At 37.0% G+C, this 23,497-nt stretch overlaps 2 protein-coding genes across 2 annotated transcripts; one reads left to right on the top strand and one right to left on the bottom strand.

Moving 5' to 3' along the window:
• Nucleotides 1–13,481: 13,481 nt before the first annotated feature.
• LOC121736989 (phosphorylated adapter RNA export protein) lies at nt 13,482–18,966 on the top strand. Its single transcript, XM_042128488.1, has 6 exons — nt 13,482–13,648; nt 13,840–14,094; nt 14,329–14,686; nt 16,239–16,330; nt 16,416–16,602; nt 18,520–18,966. Exons 1-6 carry the CDS (start codon nt 13,586–13,588, stop codon nt 18,771–18,773), a joined length of 1,209 nt encoding a protein of 402 aa, XP_041984422.1. The 5' UTR covers nt 13,482–13,585; the 3' UTR covers nt 18,774–18,966.
• Nucleotides 18,967–21,157: 2,191 nt separating this feature from the next.
• LOC121736990 (centromere protein X-like) lies at nt 21,158–23,370 on the bottom strand. Its single transcript, XM_042128489.1, has 3 exons — nt 23,183–23,370; nt 22,855–23,049; nt 21,158–21,684 (listed from the first exon to the last, which is right to left on the bottom strand). Exons 1-3 carry the CDS (start codon nt 23,264–23,266, stop codon nt 21,667–21,669), a joined length of 297 nt encoding a protein of 98 aa, XP_041984423.1. The 5' UTR covers nt 23,267–23,370; the 3' UTR covers nt 21,158–21,666.
• Between the last annotated feature and the right edge of the window lie 127 nt (nt 23,371–23,497).

Genomic DNA, 23,497 nt, shown 5'->3' with positions numbered 1-23,497 from the left:
TTTAACTGGAAAAGGGGGTTGTAAGGGGGTGAAAATGCGTAAATTTGGTCAAATTAAGTTAGTTCCAAAAACTCAAAATAGATGGCGCCAAGAGTCCCCTAGATCGCGCTATTGCTTGCTCATGCGTATTTCTATAAGAGGTGGTACCATGTTGAGTTAAGATTTCGATTCTTTCGATTGTTATACACGTAATTAACTAAGAACTCACCTACCAACTTAGATTAGATATCAAATTCAAAAACAACAGCGCCAAAACTACTGAACCGATTGTAATGAAATTTTGTACACAGTTAGTCTAAAGTCTGAGAAAGGACATAGGCTACTTCTTACTGGAAAAAGGGGTTGTAAGGGGGTATTTATGCGTAAATTTATTCAAATTAAGTTAGTTCCAAAAACTGGAATAGATGGCGCCAAGAGTCGCCTAGATCGCGCTATCGCTTGCTCATATGTATTTCTATAAGAGGTGGTACCATGTTGAGTTAAGATTTCGATTCTTTCGATTGTTATACATGTTATTAAATAACTCACGTACCAACATAGAAATCAGAAACAACAGTCTGCCAATAATAAATACTAAATAGTTTAATGGCCTATGGGTATTGGCTATTGGGCAAAGCTAAAGTTGTGTAATGCATTATGCAGCTAAGTTGTGTAAAGCTAAATAAGCTTTAAAAGGTATAAAAAACATATTTTAATTAAAAAAAAATCATATTATGTGCACACTACACGGCTGTTTTGGGTATTTTGATTTAAGGGGTACCAGGGTTTTAAAAAGCTTTTGACACCAATTTTATTGACACCGCGCGCTATAAACTGAAGTCCACGCGGACGAAGTCGCGGGCAACAGCTAGTAAGTGTTATAATCCCGATTTTTTTTTTTTATGAAATAAGGGGGCAAACGAGCAAACGGGTCACCTGATGGAAAGCAACTTCCGTCGCCCATGGACACTCGCAGCATCAGAAGAGCTGCATGTGCGTTTCCGGCCTTTTAAGAGGGAATAGGGTAATAAAGGAGGGTAGGGAAGGGAAGGGAATAAGGGAGGGTAGGAAAGGGAATAGGGTAGGGGATTGGGCCTCCGGTAAACTCACTCACTCGGCGAAACACAGCGCAAGCGCTGTTTCACGGCGTTTTTCTGTGAGAACGTGGTATTTATCCGGTCGAGCCGGCCCATTCGTGCCGAAGCATGGCTCTCCCACGTATATGGGCTTGCCATTTGTGGTAAGTGGTAAGTTAACACGCCTTCATAGGATAGCACAGAGTATAATAGTACGGAATAGGCAATAGTTCATAGTAGCTGGGGAGGGGAAAAGGGGATTTCGGGACAAGCTCGGGTCAGATTAGGCTTGTATTATATTCCGATATGTGAATGTGTTATCATGGTGTAGAAATCAGATTTCTCAGGTGATGGGTTAAAAAAAATTATATTGAAATATCATCGGAGCAGTCAGATTAACGGCCGTTCCCAATATTTGATCTATCTCTGGTTTTGCCCTACTAGAGATAGGAATAACTCACATTAGACATTATACCGCATTTATACATTCGCACGAATAGCGAGGCGAATCACGAGGCGAATGGCGAATACGAATGTGTAAACAGTGCGCTCGCTATTCGCCTCGCACTTCGCCTCGCGATTCGTGGCATTCGCGTTGAGAGCGGTTTTTCAGGCGCGAATCAAAGGGCACGAATAGCGAATACGAACTTACTCTTTACACATTCGCCTGCATTCAGTTGACAGCTAGCGTCCGACCCTACAGCACGTACAGTACAAAGCCGACGTGCATAATATTTGACTGTACACTGTACTGAAAATAATCCTATTTTTAGTACAGTGTATATTAAAAATGTTATCATGTTGTTATTATTATTATTATGTTATAGTACACTGTACAATGTTATTAGATATTACAGTTGTTTCTTTTCTTACTATTGTATAAACTTATAAGTCATAATTTAAGATACTTACTTATAACTTATTATACATTATACCTACATACAAAAAGATTTTGTAGTTAGTAAAGTATATTATTATATTTATTAGTTTTAATCTACGTTTTAATATAGTATTTATGAGCGCGTTAATATAGTATTTATGAGCGCGTAGCTCGCCGATAAACTGCTATGCAGTTTGGCGGGCTAATATAATAAGGAAATATATTTCGGTTTTTAATAAAGATTTATTATTATTTTTATTATTATTTAGTATTATTATAATTATGTAATAAAAATGGAGTGGAGTGAAGGGCGAATTTTAGAATTCCTATAATTTTACAAAAAGGATGAGCTCATTTGGGAGCCAAAATCATAAATTTCATATTTCTCATTCAACATCACTATCATAATATGAACACGTCCTCCATGTTCGTGTGCGAATATCAAAATGAATCACCCCACGAATGTGTGAACGGTAGTTCGCGACAGCATACGTATACGAATGTTTCGTGGGATGTTTCGTCGAATGACGAGGCGAATAGCGAACGCGAATGTATAAATGCAGTATTAGAGACATATATTTTATGTCAATTGTGAGCTATTCCTATCTCTAGTAGGGCAAAACCAGAGATAGATCAAATATTGGGAACGGCCGTAAGAAAGGGGGATGTTTAGTATACCCCAAAGAAGATTCCATATAAAGCACTGTCGATTCAAAGGTTAGCCGTTAGGTAAGCCTTAGGGACATTTTAAAATATAAAAATATAAAGCTTCATATTTTCCTAAGTTTCGCAGATCATATTTTATTTTGCACTAAACTAAATGATTTAGTTCTTGTTGTCTAAAATATATTTAAAATTTACCTAAATAAGCAATTTTCTGAATACATATTATATTTTCTTTTTCAAAACTTTAAAATGGCTGCAGTTTCTGAATCCACCGCTAAAATAAATAAAATTAAAGTGAGAAAAAAACCCCCGCCAAACAACTTTAAAAAGTAATGAAATAATATATTTTACTGACTTTCAGTTTTTATTAAATAATTCAAGTGTAAAGTGATATTTTAGTCCATAATTGTTGTCACGGTGTGTCGGGGCCCGGGGGACCGCCAACAGTGTCTTTTGCATTTTGTATCGCCATGTCACTGATTGTCTCGATTCGGTTCGCTGTGAACTGAGTACTCACCCATCCTACTAATCCAATCCATACTAATATTATAAATGCGAAAGTATCTCTGTCTGTCTGTCTGTCTGTCTCGCTTTCACGCCAAAACTACTGAACCGATTGCAATGAAATTTTGTACACAGTTATTCTAGAGTCTGAGAAAGGACATAGGCTACATTTTGATGTGGGAAAATATCATATTTCCATGAAAATATCGATGAAAATTAATTCGCATTGCGCGTCGCCAGCGCTCATTCCGGGGGTCCTGGGTTCGAGTCCCGCGGGGGGAACAAAAAGTTTTCAATGTTTCTGGGTCTTGGATGTGTATTAAAATAAAATTTCAAAAATCTTAAACATATTTTATAATATTATAAAAAATCCAGAAATATATCGATGCAATGAACATTTTAGTTCTAATACGATTCAACAGATGGCGTTTTATTTTTTACTTCATTGTAACATAGAACTAATCATACTTATTAGTTACTAGCTGTTGCCCGCGACTTCGTCCGCGTGGACTTCAGTTTATAGCGCGCGATGTCAACAAAATTGGTGTCAAAAGCTTTTATAAAAAAACCCTGGTACCCCTTAAATCAATACAGCTGTGCAGTGTGCAAACAATAAGTACTTCATTTTTGTATGTTAAACTTTATATATTATGCCAAATTTTAAAGCTTATTTAGCCCCCCAATTACACAACTTTACTCATAAACTATTTATCATTGATAGGTTTAGCCCCAATTTCACCAACGTCTGTTAGTGTTAACAGCTTGTTAAATTATCCTGTCTTCTCTTTCATTCATATGAAAAACGAAACAGCTAACGTGGTACTAATTCGAGCATTAACTTTAACAGTCGTTGGTGAAATTTGGTCTTAAGGTTACGTCACTGCCTGCTCAGATAAAGTACTGAGTTATTTAATACCGTAGAATAGATATAACAATCGAAAAAAATCGAGACTTAAATGTAAGATGATACCACCTCTTATAGAAAGACTTTTGAGCAAGCGTCAGCGCGATGTAGAAGACGCACGGCGTCATCTATTATGAATTTTTTGAACAAATTTACGACCCTTACAACCCTTTTTTCCAGTAAAAAAGTAGCCTATGTCCTTTCTCAGGCTTTAGACTATCAGTATACAAAATTTCATTACAATCGGTTCGGTAGTTTTGGCGTTTGGCGTGAAAGCGAGACTGACAGACAGACAGACAGACAGAGATACTTTCGCATTCATAATATTAGTACAGATTATGTGCACACTGCACAGCTGTTTTTGGGTATTTTGATTAATTAAGGGCCGCGCTACACCGGAATGGCAACGGCGAGGCGAGCACTTTCAGCGCTGCCATTCCGGTGTAGCGCGCTGCGCGGCCCTAAGAGGGGTACCACTTACCAGGGTTTTAAAAAGTTTTTAAATTTGACACAAATTTTGTTGACACCGCGCGCTATAAACTAAAGTCCACGCGGACGAAGTCGCGGGCAACAGCTAGTTATGAATAAAAACAATAATATATAATAAAGTAGGTATGATTAGTTCTGTTATAATAATGAAGTAAAAAATAAAGCGCCATCTGTTTTCATATATTAGAATTAAAATGTAAAAATATTTTCTGGATGGAATATAGGCCAACACAACACACTCGAACTCCTTAGAAATGCAGTAGGAGTTCTATAAGATAAGATAGATTGATTATTATTATAGCAAGTGATAATATTAATTAACATAATATTCTAACGTATTAAAAACTATAAACAAAAAACTCCTTAGAAATGCAGTAGGAGTTCTATAAGATAAGATAGATTGATTATTATTATAGCAAGTGATAATATTAATTAACATAATATTCTAACGTATTAAAAACTATAAACAAAAACATAATAACTAATAAGTATGATTAGTTCTATGTTACAACGAAGTAAAAAAAAGCGCCATCTGTTGAATCGTATTAGAACTAAAACGTCCATTGCATCGCGTCGATATATTTCTGGATTTTTTATAATATTATACATAAAATATATTTAAGATTTTTGAAATATTATTTTAATACACATCCAAGACCCAGGAACATTGAAAACTTTTTGTTCCGCCTGCGGGACTCGAACCCAGGACCCCCGGGATGAGCGCTGGCCACGCGCAATGCGAAGTAATTTTCATCGATATTTTCATGGAAATAAGATATTTTCCCACATCAAAATGTAGCCTATGTCCTTTCTCAGACTCTAGAATAACTGTGTACAAAATTTCATTGCAATCGGTTCAGTAGTTTTGGCGTGAAAGCGAGACAGACAGACAGACAGACAGACAGACAGACAGACAGACAGACAGAGATACTTTCGCATTTATAATATTAGTATAGATTATGTTTTTGTTTATAGTTTTTAATACGTTAGAATACTATGTTTAATAATATTATCACTTGATATAATAATAATCAATCTATCTTATCTTATAGAACTCCTTCTGCATTTCTAATATATGTGACAAGTTGACAACAGAAGGCGCTCTAAAATAAAGGAGTTCAAGTGTACCGGCGTATTGGCCTATATTCCATCCAGAAAATATATCAATGCAATCAACATTTCAATTCTAATATATGAAAACAGATGGCGTTTTATTTTTTACTTAAATATATTTTATGTTTAATATTATAAAAATCCAGAAATATATCGATGCAATGAACATTTTAGTTCTAATACGATTCAACAGATGGCGTTTTATTTTCTACTTCATTGTAACATAGAACTAATCATACTTATTAGTTACTAGCTGTTGCCCGCGACTTCGTCCGCGTGGACTTCAGTTTATAAAGCGCGATGTCAACAAAATTGGTGTCAAAAGCTTTTATAAAATAACCCATACAGCTGTGCAGTGTGCAGACAATAAGTATTTCATTTTTTATATTAAACTTTATATTTATGCCAAATTTTAAAGCTTATTTAGCCCCCCAATTACACAACTTTACCCATAAACTATTTATCATTGATAGGTTTAAGGTTACGTCACTGCACAGATAAAGTACTGAGTTATTTCATACCGTTGAATAGATATAATAATCGAAAAAAATCGAACCTTAAATGTAAGATGATACCACCTCTTATAGAAAGACTTTTGAGCAAGCGTCAGCGCGATGTAGAAGACGCACGGCGCCATCTATTATGATTTTTTTTTAATGAAATAAGGGGGCAAACGAGCAAACGGGTCACCTGATGGAAAGCAACTTCCGTCGCACATGGACACTCGCAGCATCAGAAGAGCTGTAGGTGCGTTGCCGGCCTTTTAAGAGGGAATAGGGTAATAGGGGAGGGTAGGGATGGGAAGGGAATTGGGGATGGTAGGGAAGGGAATAGGGTAGGTGATTGGGCCTCCGGTAAACTCACTCACTCGGCGAAACACAGCGCTAGCGCTGTTTCACGCCGGTTTTCTGTGAGAACGTGGTATTTCTCCGGTCGAGCTGACCCATTCGTGCCGAAGCATGGCTCTCCCACGTATAAAACAAATTTTTGGAACTAACTTAATTTGAACAAATTTACGCATTTTCACCCCCTGACAACCCTTTTTTCCAGTAAAAAGTAGCCTATGTCCTTTCTCAGGCTTTAGACTATCTGTATACAAAATTTCATTACAATCGGTTTGGTAGTTTTGGCGCTTGGCGTGAAAACGAGACTGACAGACAGACAGAGATACTTTCGCATTTATAATATTAGTACAGATTATGTGCACACTGCACAGCTGTTTTTGGGTATTTTGATTAATTAAGGGCCGCGGTACACCGGAATGGCAGCGGCGAGGCAAGCACTTTCAGCGCTGCCAATCCGGTGTAGCGCGGCCCTAAGAGGGGTACCACTTACCAGGGTTTTAAAAAGTTTTTAAATATGACACAAATTTTGTTGACACCGCGCGCTATAAACTAAAGTCCACGCGGACGAAGTCCCGGGCAACAGCTAGTATACAATATACAACAATAGGCTACAATTTTAACCGACTTTCAAAATGGAGGAGGTGTTATGTTCGTTTATTTATGTTCAACGATTACTCCGCCGTTTGTTAACCGATTTTCAAAATTTTTCTTTTGGTATATAGGGTATCATCCCAATTTGGTATTACATTCACAAAAGTGGTGATCTGATGAAGGATCCATAAGTAAACGAGGGAACTCCTCAAAATTTATAGGGAAACATGTGGTGACTTCGGTTTCGTGAGAAGTATTCTAAGCATATGCTACCAACAAGTAAAATTTTGCACCGAGGTATACCTGGTATACTGTGGTTCGGAAGGTGCTGAGAGAACTCCTGATTCTTTATAGATATAAGTTTGGGAGTTTCGGCGTTGTTTTAAGAATGGAAATCATATGCTACTATGCAAATTACATTCATCATCATCATCACTACCATATTATACCATGCATCGTCCCATTATTATGAGCCTATTATGACCCTGTTATTGGTATTTTTCATAGTCTTTTAGATTGAGACTCAAGTTTGTCAAGCGATAATTTTAAAAAATCTATACTTAATATTATAAACCTGAATTGCTTGAACGCGCTAATCTCAGGTCCGATTAAAAAACTTATTTCAGTGTTAGATAGCTAATTAATCCTGTAAGGCTATAGGCTATAATATATTATCACGCTAAGACTAATACGACCAAAGAAACTCAGGAAAATGTGGGGAAAAACGGGGGAAATATTAGAAAGGGTTTATCTCACGAACTACTGGAGCAATTTTTATGGCAATATTTGGCCAGCACAGATATAGAGTACACCACGTGAAAGGAGTACCTAAGTATAGCGTATTTTTTATGGGAAAATATACTGTTTCCGTAAAATGCCTAATTTACGCGGGCGAAGCCGCGCGGGACATCTAGTAAACTATAATGTTATGTGAAATCAAACATCGTCCCCCGACACACCTTGACAACAATTATGGACTAAAATATCATTTTACACTTGAATTATTAAAACTTAAAGTCAGTAAAATATTATTATTTTTATTTATTTATTTATTTACATGCTTATTTCTACCATTACAGGTTTACCCCAATGCGATAGAAACATACAAATAAAAACTTGCAACTATATTATTTCATTACTTTTTAAAGTTGTTTGGCGGGGTTTTTTTTAAATTTCTTGATTTACTTAATTTTATTTCTTGCTTTTTAAACTTGTGTTGGTTATAGTGCAGGGCCTCTATCATGAGCTCTTAAATCCATTCACTTTACGTCCTTATACAGTTAGTATAAGGACGTAAAGTGAATGGATTTAAGAGCTCATGATAGAGGCCCAGAAATTAATTCCTATCAACAGGATCATAATTCATATTATATCCCAGTGAATAACATCTAGGAATGTCCTTTTGGATGAGGCCGTCAATATGAGTCCAAACATGAAACCTCCACTTTGGGTTCCTATGGAGCTTGGCTCCTATAGAATCTAGGTGATGCTACAGCAGCAGCATGCAACAATTTACTGTTTATATAAGTTTGACTATTTATTGCAATTAAACTTTCCGTTAATGTGTAAATATTCATAAATGTCACGAACTAGAATGCAATAAAGCCCACCAAACGACTGCAAGTTGCTAATCGGCCCTTCACGAACCAGATGAACCGCGATTTTTCAGCACGGAGCAGGCTGATGATGATGACAGACAGACAGACAGACAGACAGACAGACAGACGGACGGACGGACGGACGGACGGACGGACGGACGGACGGACGGACGGACGGACAGACAGACAGACAGACAGACGGTACGTTACGGTACTTACTACTATAGTATCTAAGTAATAAGTATAATACCTTCTTGTCACATATTATCTTAGCTACTAACCTAATAATCCTACCTAATAGAAAGGAAAAAGTTTGTAGTATTAAGCCAGAAGGAGGTAGGAGGTAGGTGAAGGGAAATCTCAAAACGTTAGCCATAATATTACTTATAAATTATAATATTACTAGCTGTTGCCCGCGACTTCGTCCGCGTGGACTTCAGTTTATAGCGCGCGATGTCAACAAAATTGGTGTCAAAAGCTTTTATAAAAAAACCCTGGTACCTCTGAAATCAATACAGCTGTGCAGTGTGCACACAATAAGTATTTCATTTTTTTATATTAAACTTTATATTTTATGCCAAATTTTAAAGCTTATTTAGCCCTCCAATTACACAACTTTACCCATAAACTATTTATAATTGATAGATTTAAGGTTACGTCACTGCACAGATAAAGTACTGAGTTATTTAATACCGTAGAATAGATATAACAATCGAAAAAAATCGAAACTTAAATGCAAGATGATACCACGTCTTATAGAAAGACTTTTGAGCAAGCGTCAGCGCGATGTAGAAGACGCACGGCGCCATCTATTATGAATTGTTGGAACTAACTTAATTTGAACAAATTTACGCATTTTCACCCCCTTACAACCCTTTTTGTCCAGTAAAAAAGTAGCCTATGTCCTTTCTCAGTCTTTAGACTATCTGTATACAAAATTTCATTACAATCGGTTCGGAAGTTTTGGCGTTTGACGTGAAAGCGAGACTGACAGACAGACAGACAGACAGACAGACAGACAGACAGAGATACTTTTGGCGTTTGGCGTGAAAGCGAGACTGACAGACAGACAGACAGACAGAGATATTTTCGCATTTATAATATTAGTATAGATTATGTGCACACTGCACAGCTGTTTTTGGGTATTTTGATTAATTAAGGGCCGCGCTACACCGGAATGGCGCTGCCATGCGAGGCGAGCACTTTCAGCGCTGCCATTCCGGTGTAGCACGGCCCTAAGAGGGGTACCACTTACCAGGGTTTTAAAAAGTTTTTTAAATTTGACACAAATTTTGTTGACACCGCGCGCTATAAACTAAAGTCCACGCAGACGATGTCACGGGCAACAGCTAGTTATGAATAAAAACAATATTATATAGTAAAGTAGGTATGATTAGTTCTGTTACAATAATAAAGTAAAAAATAAAACGCCATCTGTTTTCATATATTAGAATTAAAATGTTGATTGCATTGATATATTTTCTGGATGGTATATAGGCCAACACGGTACACTCGAACTCCTTTATTTTAGAGCGCCTTCTGTTGTCAACTTGTCACATATATTAGAAATGCAGTAGGAGTTCTATAAGATAAGATAGATTGATTATTATTATACCAAGTGATTATATTATTAAACATAATATTCTAACGTATTAAAAACTATAAACAAAAACATACTAACTAATAAGTATGATTAGTTTTATGTTACAATAAAGTAAAAAATAAAACGCCATCTGTTGAATCGTATTAGAACTAAAATGTTCATTGCATCGATATATTTCTGGATTTTTTATAATATTATACATAAAATATGTTTAAGATTTTTGAAATTTTATTTTAATACACATTCAAGACCCAGGAACATTGAAAACTTTTTGTTCCGCCTGCGGGACTCGAACCCAGGACCCCCGGGATGAGCGCTGGCCACGCGCAATGCGAATTCATTTTCATCGATATTTTCATGGAAATAAGATATTTTCCCACATCAAAATGTAGCCTATGTCCTTTCTCAGACTCTAGAATAACTGTGTAGGTACAAAATTTCATTGCAATCGGTTCAGTAGTTTTGGCGTGAAAGCAAGACAGACAGACAGACAGACAGAGATACTTTCGCATTTATAATATTAATATGGATGATTTATAAGCTTTCATACAGCTTCCTTGGAACGAGGTTCCTCGTTAACTTCAGCTGCTTAGTATGATGGAACTTGACGTGCAGAATGGGGCCCTCTACAGTCTACATATTGTTCTGGTGAACCGACAGTAGGTGTATTATAAGTTTATGGGGTGAACACCGTTATCCTTAAAACCATCAAATGAGACCGTCAAAATGAACAGCTTTTTCTATGAGAACAAGGCTGGGAACTCAACCCTAACAACCTGTATAAAATATCTAGGAGATGCCAGCAACTCGGCTACGCGCTACACAGAGATTCGTTAATCGTGCGGAACCGTACATTTTCCGGGATAAAAAGTATCCCATGTCCTTTACCGGGACTCATGCAATGGCTTATTTTAGTCTTGAAATATTCGTGGAAGTTCAGGAAAGCTTTAAGTTCAGTCGTTCTTGAGGTTTAGCGAGACTAACTACATTTTTATTTACATAAATATTAGAATAGATAAAGATGTGGTTTTTTTTTTCTCTGTTAGGTAAGTTGTACCTAATTAATTATAAACTATGGAGTTTTAATGCTATATTTTATGTAGCTTCACTCTGCATTCTCTATCGGTTGTATCACGGGGAGTGCTCTGAGGAATTGTTCGGAACCATACCACCTGCAACTTTTCGCCATCGTCCCACGCGAAAAATATACCATCCTCATTACCTTGATGAGTGGTAGTTTTCCACCGTGCGTTTCTCGCGTCACTTTCTGCCGCGCACTGTAAAACTCTGGAACGAACTGTTACCAGCAGTATTTCCGGACCTATACGACCTGCAAACCTTCAAGAAGAGAGCGTATTCCCTATTAAAAGGCCGGCAACGCACCTGCAGCACTTCTGATGTTGGGAGTGTCCATGGGCGTCGGTAGTTGCTTTCGATCAGGTGACCCATTTGCTCGTTTGCCCCCTTATTTCATAAAAAATGTTAGTGTTCTTTACGTTTGTGCAGCTTGGACTACGGAAGAATAGGTACCTCGAAAGAAACTGGAAGCATTTGAGATTGTTGCGTATCTTTGCGTATCCAAATGGACAGAGTTTCGAACCAATGTAACAAACGCGTAACTAACTAACTACGCTTTAAAAAAACACATAATTTGGAACCTCTTCCTTTTTGGAAGTCGGTAAAATAGTGAACTTGTCCGTTTAAGGAGTAATGAAAAGTCGCATACTAACTATTATAGCCATAGACTTTATTAAGATATTATAAATTATTATTTATTATTTGTTTCTGAGGGTATCCTCAGAATCAGATTAAATAGTACGCTTCTGCAAGTCTCAGGGGGGGTATTACATTATCATTTATATTGGATCATTTCTATGATCATATATAGGATCCAATATATATATGATCATTTGATCATATCTGCTTATTACATTATCATATTTCATTGATCCTATTTTACGTCATAATTATGTGGTTTCAATAGCCAATGGAGAGCGCTAACGCTGACAGGTATTGACGTCAGGGTTACTAGATCTCAGAGAATTCGATGTGTCAAAAGACATCGTCATTTTTAATATGGCTTGTTTTTTGTTATTTCAGCAAGATTATCCAAGTATATAATTAGAAAAATCATAACATTACATTATTTGAAACATATTAACGAACAAGAAATTAAAAACTCTTTTTATATTAAATAACTGGCAACACCTATTTCTATGACCGTATTGGATCCAATCTCTCAGCAAATGTCAAAAATCTATGATCAAGGAAGAAATGAATCATATGTCTTTATTACATTATCCAATATCATTGACTCAATGATCTCGGATCCAATATATACCTATGATAATTTAATATCCTCCTTATTCTAGTTATATTGGGAGTAGGGAGACACAAAAAAAACAACAATATAAGATCTACAAACAAATATAATTCAGTTTTCTAACATTTTACGATACATAATTAATATACAGGGTAAGCTCATGACGTGGATAAAGCGACAGTTTGTTGACTACAAGATGTATTGTGTGCAATGTAGGATGTAGCTAGAGACCCTCCCACTGATATGCTTCCTTATGAACGTCCCATGGATACTATGTCCTTGTCAGATTACAAATCTACATTAGACACCAATGACTAGTAATTTATAAAATGATGATCCAATATATATGATAATCTAATATCCCCCTATGCGCGTGGAGTGAGGCCTCTTAAGCAGTTAACATCGTATGATGTGCGTATAATGTTAAAACTGACACCTGGTTACGATTTGATTGTATTACAATTTATAATGGAATCCTGTTTTTAGTAACATATTAGACGAATATTACGAGACAGCTGCTGATTTAACGATTATTCTAGAAAATGGTTTTGAACGAAACTTTGAAGAAAAGTGCAAAAAAATCGTACATGTATATAACCATTTTATAACACAATTTTTTTGCCACTATTTACATCAGGCTATTCTTTTGATCGTTTGTTCCAGTTTCTTCCAATGCTCACACAGAGTTCTTGCTGTTTGCCGATGTTAAATAATAAAAAAATAAATTTTAATCAGATGATTTGTAGTTTGTAAAACTTTGAAAAGTAACCTGAAGCAAATAAGGTTTATTTTGGTTACTTCAATTTTGCCCTCGGTCTGTAGTCTCTGAATTGGCTATTCCTTCATTTTTGACGCGACAGCACATGACAGAGTTGTCATTTTTGACATTTACAATAAATACATATAGTTTTACCGCAAGCGGAAAGCGACTTTTTATGATTACGGCGGAATTTCTGTGCTCCCTAAACACTTTCATGTGCCAATACTACTCTCAGGTCACCAAATCCGTCGATCATGATGTCCACTACAGAAGGAGAATTGGATGTAGAGGTGTCCCATGAGCGGGAGGAGGGAGAGGTTCGTAGCTTCGTCAAAATTTGTTCCTCCTAATAGACAAAGTCAAAGAGTGCATATAAAACCCAATAACAGTTAATTTCAAGGGGAAAACTTTCCTCAATAACCCTACAATCAACTGTTCTAACCTACGTTCTGAAGCATTGAAATTTGTCGTCCAAAAATACGTAATAATAAGTGTTGTATCATTGTAGCTAGAGGATTCAGATGTGGAGGAGGGAACTTATAATCCTCTGCCTCGGCCGGACACCTTCAACCCGCCTTCGCTGGTGAACATGCAGATTCAGGATGAGCAAAGTGACGAGGCATCGCCACAGGAGTCCTCCGGCTCGGAGTCTGATGACGAGCCTCATCGTCGCGCCAAGCGCAGCAAGATGAGGCCTCGCCGACCACAGCCGCAGGGCAATGCCAAGAAAGATAAATACAATGTGTGGTGTAAAGCTCTGCAGGTGAGAAACTATTCACACTATACAACTGTGGCTTGCAAGTTTCATATTAAAAAATGCATTTTTGTTTCAAGTTGGCATATTTCTTACTAACTCTAGTAGACCTTATTAATTAATGTTAATAAACTACCATGCTATTTGTAGAATCACTTATAACAAGCACATATAAGTTCTGCTTGATAGGTTATTTTGATGATTTGATATTATTCTGATACAATTATTGTACTCCTCTTTCAGGAAGATTTGTTGACTGAAGATATGATAAGTTGTGATGTGTCAAAAAAGTCTAGGTATGGCGTTGAATCTTATGACTACACAATAAAATATAGACTAGATGATGATTATATATCTAAGAAGGTATTCACAAATTCAAAGGATAGGAAAAATAGAGATAATTTTTCAAACAAAAGAACACACACAGATAGGTCTAATGTTAAGTTAAGGCTCGGAAAGCGTGTGAACACAGATCAACCACAGGAGGAAAAACAGAATCCGAGGTTTATACCAGAGCTTGTTACTACTGCTGATGATCCAATAGAGAACATAGGATTGGATATAGCAGAAAAATTGGCAGAAGAAAAGAAAGAATTAGTTTGTAAGTATTACTAGTCTCTAGATGATTTATATTTTATATCTAATGAGTAATGACACACAGACCATAATCCATACTAGTTAATGGAATCAGGCGTTACTTTGCGGAAATCCATAGTTTAAATTTAGTTTGTTATTATTTTTAGCAATATTCTGCGAAAACAACTTCCACCTTTAGGTAAATGAGTGAGTGTACGCATAGGCATGCGTACAGCACCTCCCTCCTCCCACACTGCCTATGCGTACACTCGCATGCAAGAACTTGCAAACACCACCACCACACAAGCAATAATGTTGGCAAATCCGTGCAAGGCCTCTCACCACCATGCAGGTTGAAAACCTCGACGCGCGTTTCGCCCCAACACCGGAGCATCCTCAGGATGTGGACTCTACGAACAACGTCCGTTAAGTGCCGCCACCGGCCAAAACACCGCCTTTTATACACTATCGAGCCCCGCTACTATGCCCACTACCCCCACTACTCTCACTAGTACCCCGAACATATTAATAAGCGGTGACGTAGTCAAGCAAGTTTGGTCATTCAACAATGCAAATCTGTTATTTTTCTTTTCTTTTATGATCTCTAATTGTTCCAACACGCTCAGCCGAACGCCTTTATCGCATTTATGTAAAACTTTATAGGAATGGCCATCGGGCACAGTATGATTACTATCTAAAAGATGTTTAGCAAAATGTGACTTATCAGGATGACCATTTCTATAAGCCGCAATATGTTCTTTATACCGAGTCTCGAAGCTGCGTCCAGTTTGACCCACGTATACACTATCGCATTCAGGACAATCGATCTGTTTTAAAGTATTATTTGTCCTGAATGCGACATGCATATCGTTGCTTTTCATTATTTTGGATAAGCGTGCAGATACCTCTCCCATGTAGGTCAAACTGGACTTATATCTAACTATCTCTTTATCAATAGGACCTGCATACAAAAACTTAACCAGTTCTTTCTTGTTTTTATTTTTCAAAATATTATTAATTATTTTTGGACTATACCCGTTGGATATCGCAATTTGGAAAATAATATTAAGCTCATTTAATAATTATCTTTACTAAGAGGGATTGATAATAATCTATGAACGTAACTATGAAAGGCCGCGAGTTTGTGTTGCCAAGGATGACATGACGATGCATGAATAGTAGTATTAGAATATGTCGGCTTGCGAAAGATTCCAAAACTGTGTTTATTATTAACTCTAGTATTTATTTTTTTTATAATCCATACTAATATTATAAATGCGTGTGTTTGTTTGTCTGTGTTACCTCTTCACGGCCAAACTAATGAACTGATTTTGCTGAAATTCTTGATACTTTGAGTTCTGGGAAAGGACATAAGATACTTTTTGCCCTTGTCTAGAGTTTGACACATTAGAAAAGTGGCTTGATAGACAAGAACACAATATTGTAGTGCTCATTGTGCACAATAAAGTATGTTAACATTCCTTCTAAGCCTTATTTTTAGTTGTAGATTGTTGAAGTATTTAATAACTTAAGCTTAACAGTAAATATAAAACTGAAGATATCTGAATACTTTTCAGGTAGAATTGTGCAAGTGTTAGGAGCTAGTAAGGCCATAGAAATATACAAAGAAACACAACGAGTTGAGGCAGATGGTGGCATGCTTGTAATGGTAAGTTTTACGGCTGTGCTCACAGAATTTGAACAGGCTTCACAGCTGTATTCTTGTAAAAATAATTTTGATAATTATATTTCAGAACGGTACGCGGAGGAGAACCCCAGGGGGGATATTTTTCTTTCTTTTAAAGAGAGATGACGAGGTATCATTAGACATGATAAATCAAATATTCAATGAGGATCGCAAGGAATCAGCGAGGAAGATCAAAAGAGCGCGCGTCAAAAGCCGACAGAAGGTGGTAGAGCAGCTAAAACAAAGCCTCACAGGTATTATATACCTCTATTATGAAAGTAGTTATCCATTTGAAGCATAAAAATTAGAACCAAAATCTTTTTATTTCCATATAGGCTAAAAATTAACACTTTTGGAACATCTACATGGGGCCTATGATCCGTTTGGGTGCCATAGTCAAATGCATACAATATATTTGTTTTTTTGCATTGAGCTTTGAAATAAGAATAACAAACAGCAGTTAGGCCACACAAAACTTTACACTCATTTTATAAATTGGTGGTAAGAGATCTCTTAGGTGAAGCGAGGAGTGCGTAAGGCGGGCCCGCGTGACTCACTTTTTGTGACACAGTGATCACCGATTTGGTGATCACTGATCAGTCAGGATCACATTACTGGTAGCTATTGTATGTTGTAATAAGGTACGCGCACAGTTTGTGGGCGCGTGCCGGGGCGGATCGGGGCTCGGCGCAGCGCAAAATGCGCTATAGCACACTATTGCCGGGCCGGGCCGCATCGCATTGACGGATTTTGAGTTTTTTGGATAGCTCCAGTGTGACCACTCTTAAATCACTCGTGACTCGACATATCAAAAACGTTGCTATATTCTACTACCGAAATCTACCTTTATTAATCAATGTATTCTACGTGGTTGAAAATAAAATAAAACTAAAATGTTTATATGGACTGTCTTCATTATGCATTTTAAAATTTTATATTATTTGTTATATAATATCGATCTTCTATTTAAGTTTACAAAAAATTTTGGACTACTAAATCGTCATTCATTTGACCTCAAATCTACCAAAAAGTGGAAATCTATGTGAAGTGTGGTCACACTGTAGCCGGGGCGCAGCGGGTTTGTCGGGCCTTGCCGGGCCTTGTCGCGTTGATGGAAATCCGCTGCGCCCCGACAGTGTGCGATACGCGCATCCATATCGCATAAATTGTATGGAAGCGGATTTTTGCGATGAGCCCCGGCACGCTGAGCCCCGGCACGGCCCGTCTCAATGGGCTCACTTCTATAATAGGCATATGGAGAGTTGTAAATTTGGCAGTCTATGCATGTTCTTACTTACAATAATAGTGTGCACACAAAGTTGCGACATTAGTACCTACTTATTTGCATTAGGGCCATACCTCACCGCGATGCCATGGCGACATGGCCAGCGACGATATCATGGCTACGTCTGGCGTCTCTACGTCGCCGCAAATCGGTGTTTTTCTTAAATTTTATGAAGATTCTAGAAAATACTCTGAATTTTTTTTTCAATTATCTGATAAAATCACTAAAATCAGTGACTGGTTGAGTGACAGAACATACAAAGACGTGCAAACAACTGGCAACGTCGTCAGTCGCCGCATGCGGAGCGTTTGAGCCTGTCTAGATGAGGCGGTTTATGAGCGAGTGGGCGACTCAGAGGTACATACTATAGCCTATAGGTATCGCGTCCAGATGCTTACACGCGCGTTTTTTTACTCGCGTAAAACACTTGCAATGAGCGCGACTCGACTCGCCCGTAAAACGCGCGAGTCGAGATACTTAGGTGCCATTGCAGCGTCCAGAACTACGCGCGAGTCCGTTGCGAATTTTTTTGGACGTATTTGATTGGAGTGTGATAACTTCGAGTCCATGTTTGTAAATTGTAGCGTAAAAACGCGCGTAATACGGATGCAATAGAAATTGAAACGCGCGTATGGACTTCGCGCGTAAAACGCCTCATCTGGACAGGCACTTTGACTCTGGCATGCTGGCTACTTGGCAACGTCATCAGGTGAGTAGCCCGTCATACACCTCAATAGAACTAGTTGGCAACGTCGCTGGCCACGTCGCCATGCTTTTTGTTACTAGGGCCATACGTCACCGGGACGCCATGGCCATGGCGTCCCGGACCCCGGTGACGTATGGCCCTAGTAACAAAAATGTCTATAGTAAAATATAATTATTGCAGATGCAGAACTACCCTCACTATTATCACGTGGTGAAGCAACAGCACAGTCGGAGCACGGTTCCAACCCACCACCCTCGCCTGCCACCGACGCTCGAGAGTGCTCCAGCGACACAGATGGTCATTCCCACTGCGGGCAACCATTGTCACCAACAGCCAGATCTCCCCAACCAGACCGAACGGACAGGCAGCCGTTAGATTACGAAGATGAAGACTTTCTCGAGGTTATGTGTAACGATCAAATGGACTTGTTCTAATTATAGTTCCTACGGTGCTGTGCCCTGCCTCGTTTTTGAATAAACAATTATTTAGTTACCCCGAGTGCACGATTTTTAGATCATTGTGAATCTTGAATTACACAGTCAATTGACTGATTGGTTAAGATAAGTTCATACCAAATTGGCACGCGACCTTGAATGTCCTTGAAGATACGGTGCAAGAATGAATCATTATGTGCAATGTTGCAAAATTTTTATGTCATTAAACTATGAAAAATGCTCTAACATTGTTGAGCTTACAGTTTGCCTATCTCAAATCTGCAAAAATCATTGAAACTAGTAAAAACTTAGGTTTGTTTTTTAAGTTTTTTTCTATAGTTCAAACTTCAAGAGTTAAATTCAGTTGTGTACAACATTTAGATGTAGTATAATATTAGAGTAACTAACTATACATTTAGTCTTACAAATGTAGTAAGTAATAACAAAAACAATTTTCTAGATAAATAAATTTATTACATTACATGCATTTTGTGCTAAAATATTGTGTTAATTTTCATACAATTTCTTTATTGCTTATCACCAATTTAACTCTTCACATTGTCACTAAGAACTAAATTGTTTTCATAAAATTTAAGAGTACCATATTATTAACAGTTGTTATTAATGCTCTAAGTCAAAATCTACCATTTACAAAAACTCAATGATACAATCTGCTACGACTAGACTTTTAATGGTTTACCAATATTAAGTTTTTATAGCAAGGTTATAATGTGTTAGTTGTTTTGATATTTATTGTGTAAACTATAGTGTATAAGAGCCCTAAGGCTTTAAAGGTACTAAAAAGTCTAAACCACTGTTAGAATAAGACCCAATTTCACCAAAATTTTATTTAATATTATTTGATTATATTATCATGTATGTTATCTATTTCGTTTTTCAAGTGTAGAATAAGAAATCATGATACTTTAACATTTAATAATAATTGCAGGCATTGGTGAAATTGGAACAATTATTTTTAAATTGAGACTGTGGGGAATGTACTGTGTATGTATGTCTTATACTAAATTGTTGTGGTGTTTTGTACATTGATTTGGCAGTTAATATTAAGTATAGTCAACTACAAAAGAAAACTAGAACCTTAAACCAGACATTTATAAAGTTAAGATTCTGTCAGGAAACTTATCAAATGGCAACCATTAACCATAGTAAAAGGAGGGGAAGTACCACACCCAGGGAAAAAACCACACCATATTTAAAAATATTTTAATACCAGTACACATGGGGCCTGATTAAGGGTTAATGGCATAGTAAAAGGAGGGGAAGTAAGTTATCTTTATACAAAGGCACCGCGCACGGCTTGTATGTGTGCACCATAGTATCAATGCGTCGCCACGTACGGCACACAACAAAATCTTGGCGGTACCAGCCTTATAAAACTGGCCGAGATTTTGTTGTGTGCCGTACGTGGCGACGCATTGATACTATGGCGCATACATACAAGCCGCGCGCGGTGCCTTTGTATGAAGATAACTTACTTCCCCTCCTTTTACTATGCCATTAACCCTTAATCAGGCCCCATGTGCACTGGCATTAAAGTATTTTTAAATATGGTGTGGTTTTTTACCTGTACAATGTATACTTAAAGCCGAGTCTCCACTAGGCAACATTTAGCGCGCGACACGTGACGCTCAACATGTACGGCAACGCTGCACAACAGCGCGCGATGTTGCCAGCTGACGCGCAACATGACGCGCGGCTTGTTGTTTGTTTAAAGAGAATTGCATCAATTGTCGTCAAGTGGAGACGCGCGCAACAATGTCCGTAGTGTGGTCTAACGAACAAGTGCTCAAATTAAGCGAACTGTACCAAAACTATGAACGTCTATGGGATACTGCTCACAGAAACTATAAAAAAAATTATAACCACTGCCACTAAAATCAACACAAGTTCCTCTGGCGACATGTTGGCGACGACTGACGTAAAGTAGATGTGTAGACAGACAACGTTGTTCATCAAAAGTCCCGCGCTGACTTTCAACATGTTGGGCAACTTGTTGTCCAGCATGTTGCGCGTGAATTGTTGCTTAGTGGAAACGAGGCTTAAGAACTGTTCTTAAAAATATTAAAATTAAGACAAAAACCAAGCAGTCATATTATGCCCTATGCCTGTTAGGAGCTCTCTGGCATTTTATAATTTGTTTCGTTTATCCCTATTTTTAATTAGGAAACTGCATAACTTTGATCTCTCTACTGAATATAATGGAATATTTTTATTTCAAAATCATCTCTTGTATAATGGAAACAGTGTCCATATCATACTACTGCTTGACGGGCATGGGGCATATAATTACCTTACTTTAAATAAGTAATGATTTTTCCCAAAATGAATTGTTTAGAAAAAAAATTTTAGCCTCTTATAAATACAATATTGGTACTTAATCAAAAAAAGGTTTTATGAATTTATAAAAAGACAAAGATCACTATAAAACTCCAATTACCTAGGTGGTTGATAAATCATACTATGCCTGATTAAGGGTTAATATAAATCAAACCACTGGTTTTCAAAGTTTTGTAGAATCACAATATGTTTGAGGTTTAATTGGTGGGTGGAGGTGGAGCTAACCTTTTTTTGTAGTAGTTCTCAAAGATAATAAATATTATGTAATATTGTTGACTATAGACAACTTTAAAGAATAAATTCAGATCTTTAATAGAATACCTTTTTCTGTAAGCATGTTTTTTGGTGAACTTGAGACAGTGCACGGAAGAATAGACAGCAAAATATTTGTATAATAAATTTTTTACGTAAAATCTTGTGTTTGGATTTGTAGGTACTTACAATAACTTACGTCACCTATTTTGGTTTAAATAGATGCTAGTAGGTAAAACACTAAAACTTAAACTAATTTAAGTAAAAGGAAGAAATGCACCTTTCAAGGGAAGTCAAGCATCTGAAAACAAAATTTCAATTATAAAGATTACAATACAAAATCAATGATTACAAATTTTTGGGAATTTCCAGAAAAGTTTTTATTTATGACTGAAAATAATTATATTTTCCTGGAAAAAAAAAATGCTAGAAACAATTTATATATATTTATTCCTACAATAGGGAAGACGACTTTAAAAAAATGGCCGGAGCATTGTGGCAGAGGACGGCCACAGACAGACAAACGTGGCGAAGTCTAGGGGAGGCCTTTGCCAAAGGGCAAACTGACACCGATGTCTAATCTAATCATAATCTGAAATATTATAATTCTATGTAAAAATGGTATCAGTAAATAAAGGCTTTATTATTATTATTTATTATTATATTCCTACAATATTATGTGTGCGCAAGTGACATATAAATAGTAATTCATACAAATATAAATGCAAAAGAGTGCTTTCTATCTTTTAGCTTCAAATCGCTGAACCGATTTTGCTGAAATTTTGTATGGAGGTACCTTGAGTCCAGGGAAATTGTCCATCTTGCGGGAGCCATACTTTTATCCCAGAAAAAAGTATGGCTCCCGCAAGATAAACTAATTCTGACTGAACGGAGTTGTGGGTATCAGCTAGTAGTGTATAATGTCTAGTTCTGTGCAAATAAAGCTCTAGAACTGGCTGCTGTAATGCTACCAATTAAAGTGTCACTTGTTGATACATTCTCAATTTTTGTTCACATTTATAACTAAATGAGATAGAATATAATATTCAACTAGGTGACACCCGCAATATAATAATTCCCCAACAAAAACCATCTTTCCCATCTATAAATCATCAATCATCAGTATCTCCAGACAAATTTTTGTCTGAATCGGTTCAGCCGTTTAGGGATGAGATAATAATAGACAGAAGACACACTTACATAATATTATAATGCTAAGTATTCACATGTGGTTTTGCTCGATAGTTTTACTCCAAATCAAGTAATAATTACTGTGTGGACCGCAAAACTGACAGCTTCGAAAGCTCGCATCGAGCCGGCTTGATGGAATTAAATATACCAATCAAGAATAAAACTATCGAGCAGTGCTGAATGTGTCGACAAAATCCCAAGCTGCAGGTTTTGCTCGACGTTATTGCTCGATCGAGCAAAACCGTATGTGAGTACTTAGCTTAAGAAATAAGGATCTTACCAACTGTGGCAAGCACTTTTCCACATGTTCGATATCAACTTTGTCGGAGGTCTCGCGTAGAGCGTGACTAGATGCCCGCAGACAGGTCTCAGTGACCAAACATTTGGCCACCTCCACCACAAGGTTCAATGCATCATTTCCAAGTTTCGTCTTGTTGTCTTGAAAGGATCCTTGTAGAAGTTCTTTGATTATCTCCTGAAACCATTGCATGACTGCATTGTAGCCAATGAAAGTCAACTGTCAAGCTTATTTAAAGTAACGTTTATATCCAGAGTCAGTGAAAGTCAATTAGATGTTTGCATCCAGTAAATATTAATGCTTTGCTTACAGTTTTGATAGAGGATTTAATATTTGCAGCCACGGACGCCGGGTCTATTTTATTCTCTTCAGTTTCATTGCTGTAACGCGCCATTTTTGTCGAGTTAAAATTTAATGTTGTATTGCAAATATTATAACTTATTTTTAATGTAAATGTATGTTTGAAATCGTCTTTGGAAAGTGCAAATATTTATCAATTTCAAATTAATTTGACAATTCCGCGAAAAATCAATAGACTGACGTCAAAACTCAAACGACAATTTGACAGTTATATTTTTTATATGTTATTTTTCGGGGCAAAAAACTACAAAACTGCAATAAAGCA

Source organism: Aricia agestis, chromosome 20 (genome assembly GCF_905147365.1).
Source record: "Aricia agestis chromosome 20, ilAriAges1.1, whole genome shotgun sequence".
NCBI classification, from domain to species: domain Eukaryota; kingdom Metazoa; phylum Arthropoda; class Insecta; order Lepidoptera; family Lycaenidae; genus Aricia; species Aricia agestis.
This window is presented reverse-complemented; position numbering and strand designations above follow the sequence as displayed.

Coding starts and splice junctions, on each gene's coding strand:
- LOC121736989 (XM_042128488.1), top strand. CDS start 13,586: ATGATGTCCACTACAGAAGGAGAATTGGATGTAGAGGTGTCCCATGAG. Junction 13,649..13,839: donor ATGAGCGGGAGGAGGGAGAG/GTTCGTAGCTTC, acceptor GTATCATTGTAG/CTAGAGGATTCAGATGTGGA. Junction 16,603..18,519: donor GCTAAAACAAAGCCTCACAG/GTATTATATACC, acceptor TAATTATTGCAG/ATGCAGAACTACCCTCACTA.
- LOC121736990 (XM_042128489.1), bottom strand. CDS start 23,266: ATGGCGCGTTACAGCAATGAAACTGAAGAGAATAAAATAGACCCGGCG. Junction 23,050..23,182: donor TTAAATCCTCTATCAAAACT/GTAAGCAAAGCA, acceptor CAATGGTTTCAG/GAGATAATCAAAGAACTTCT.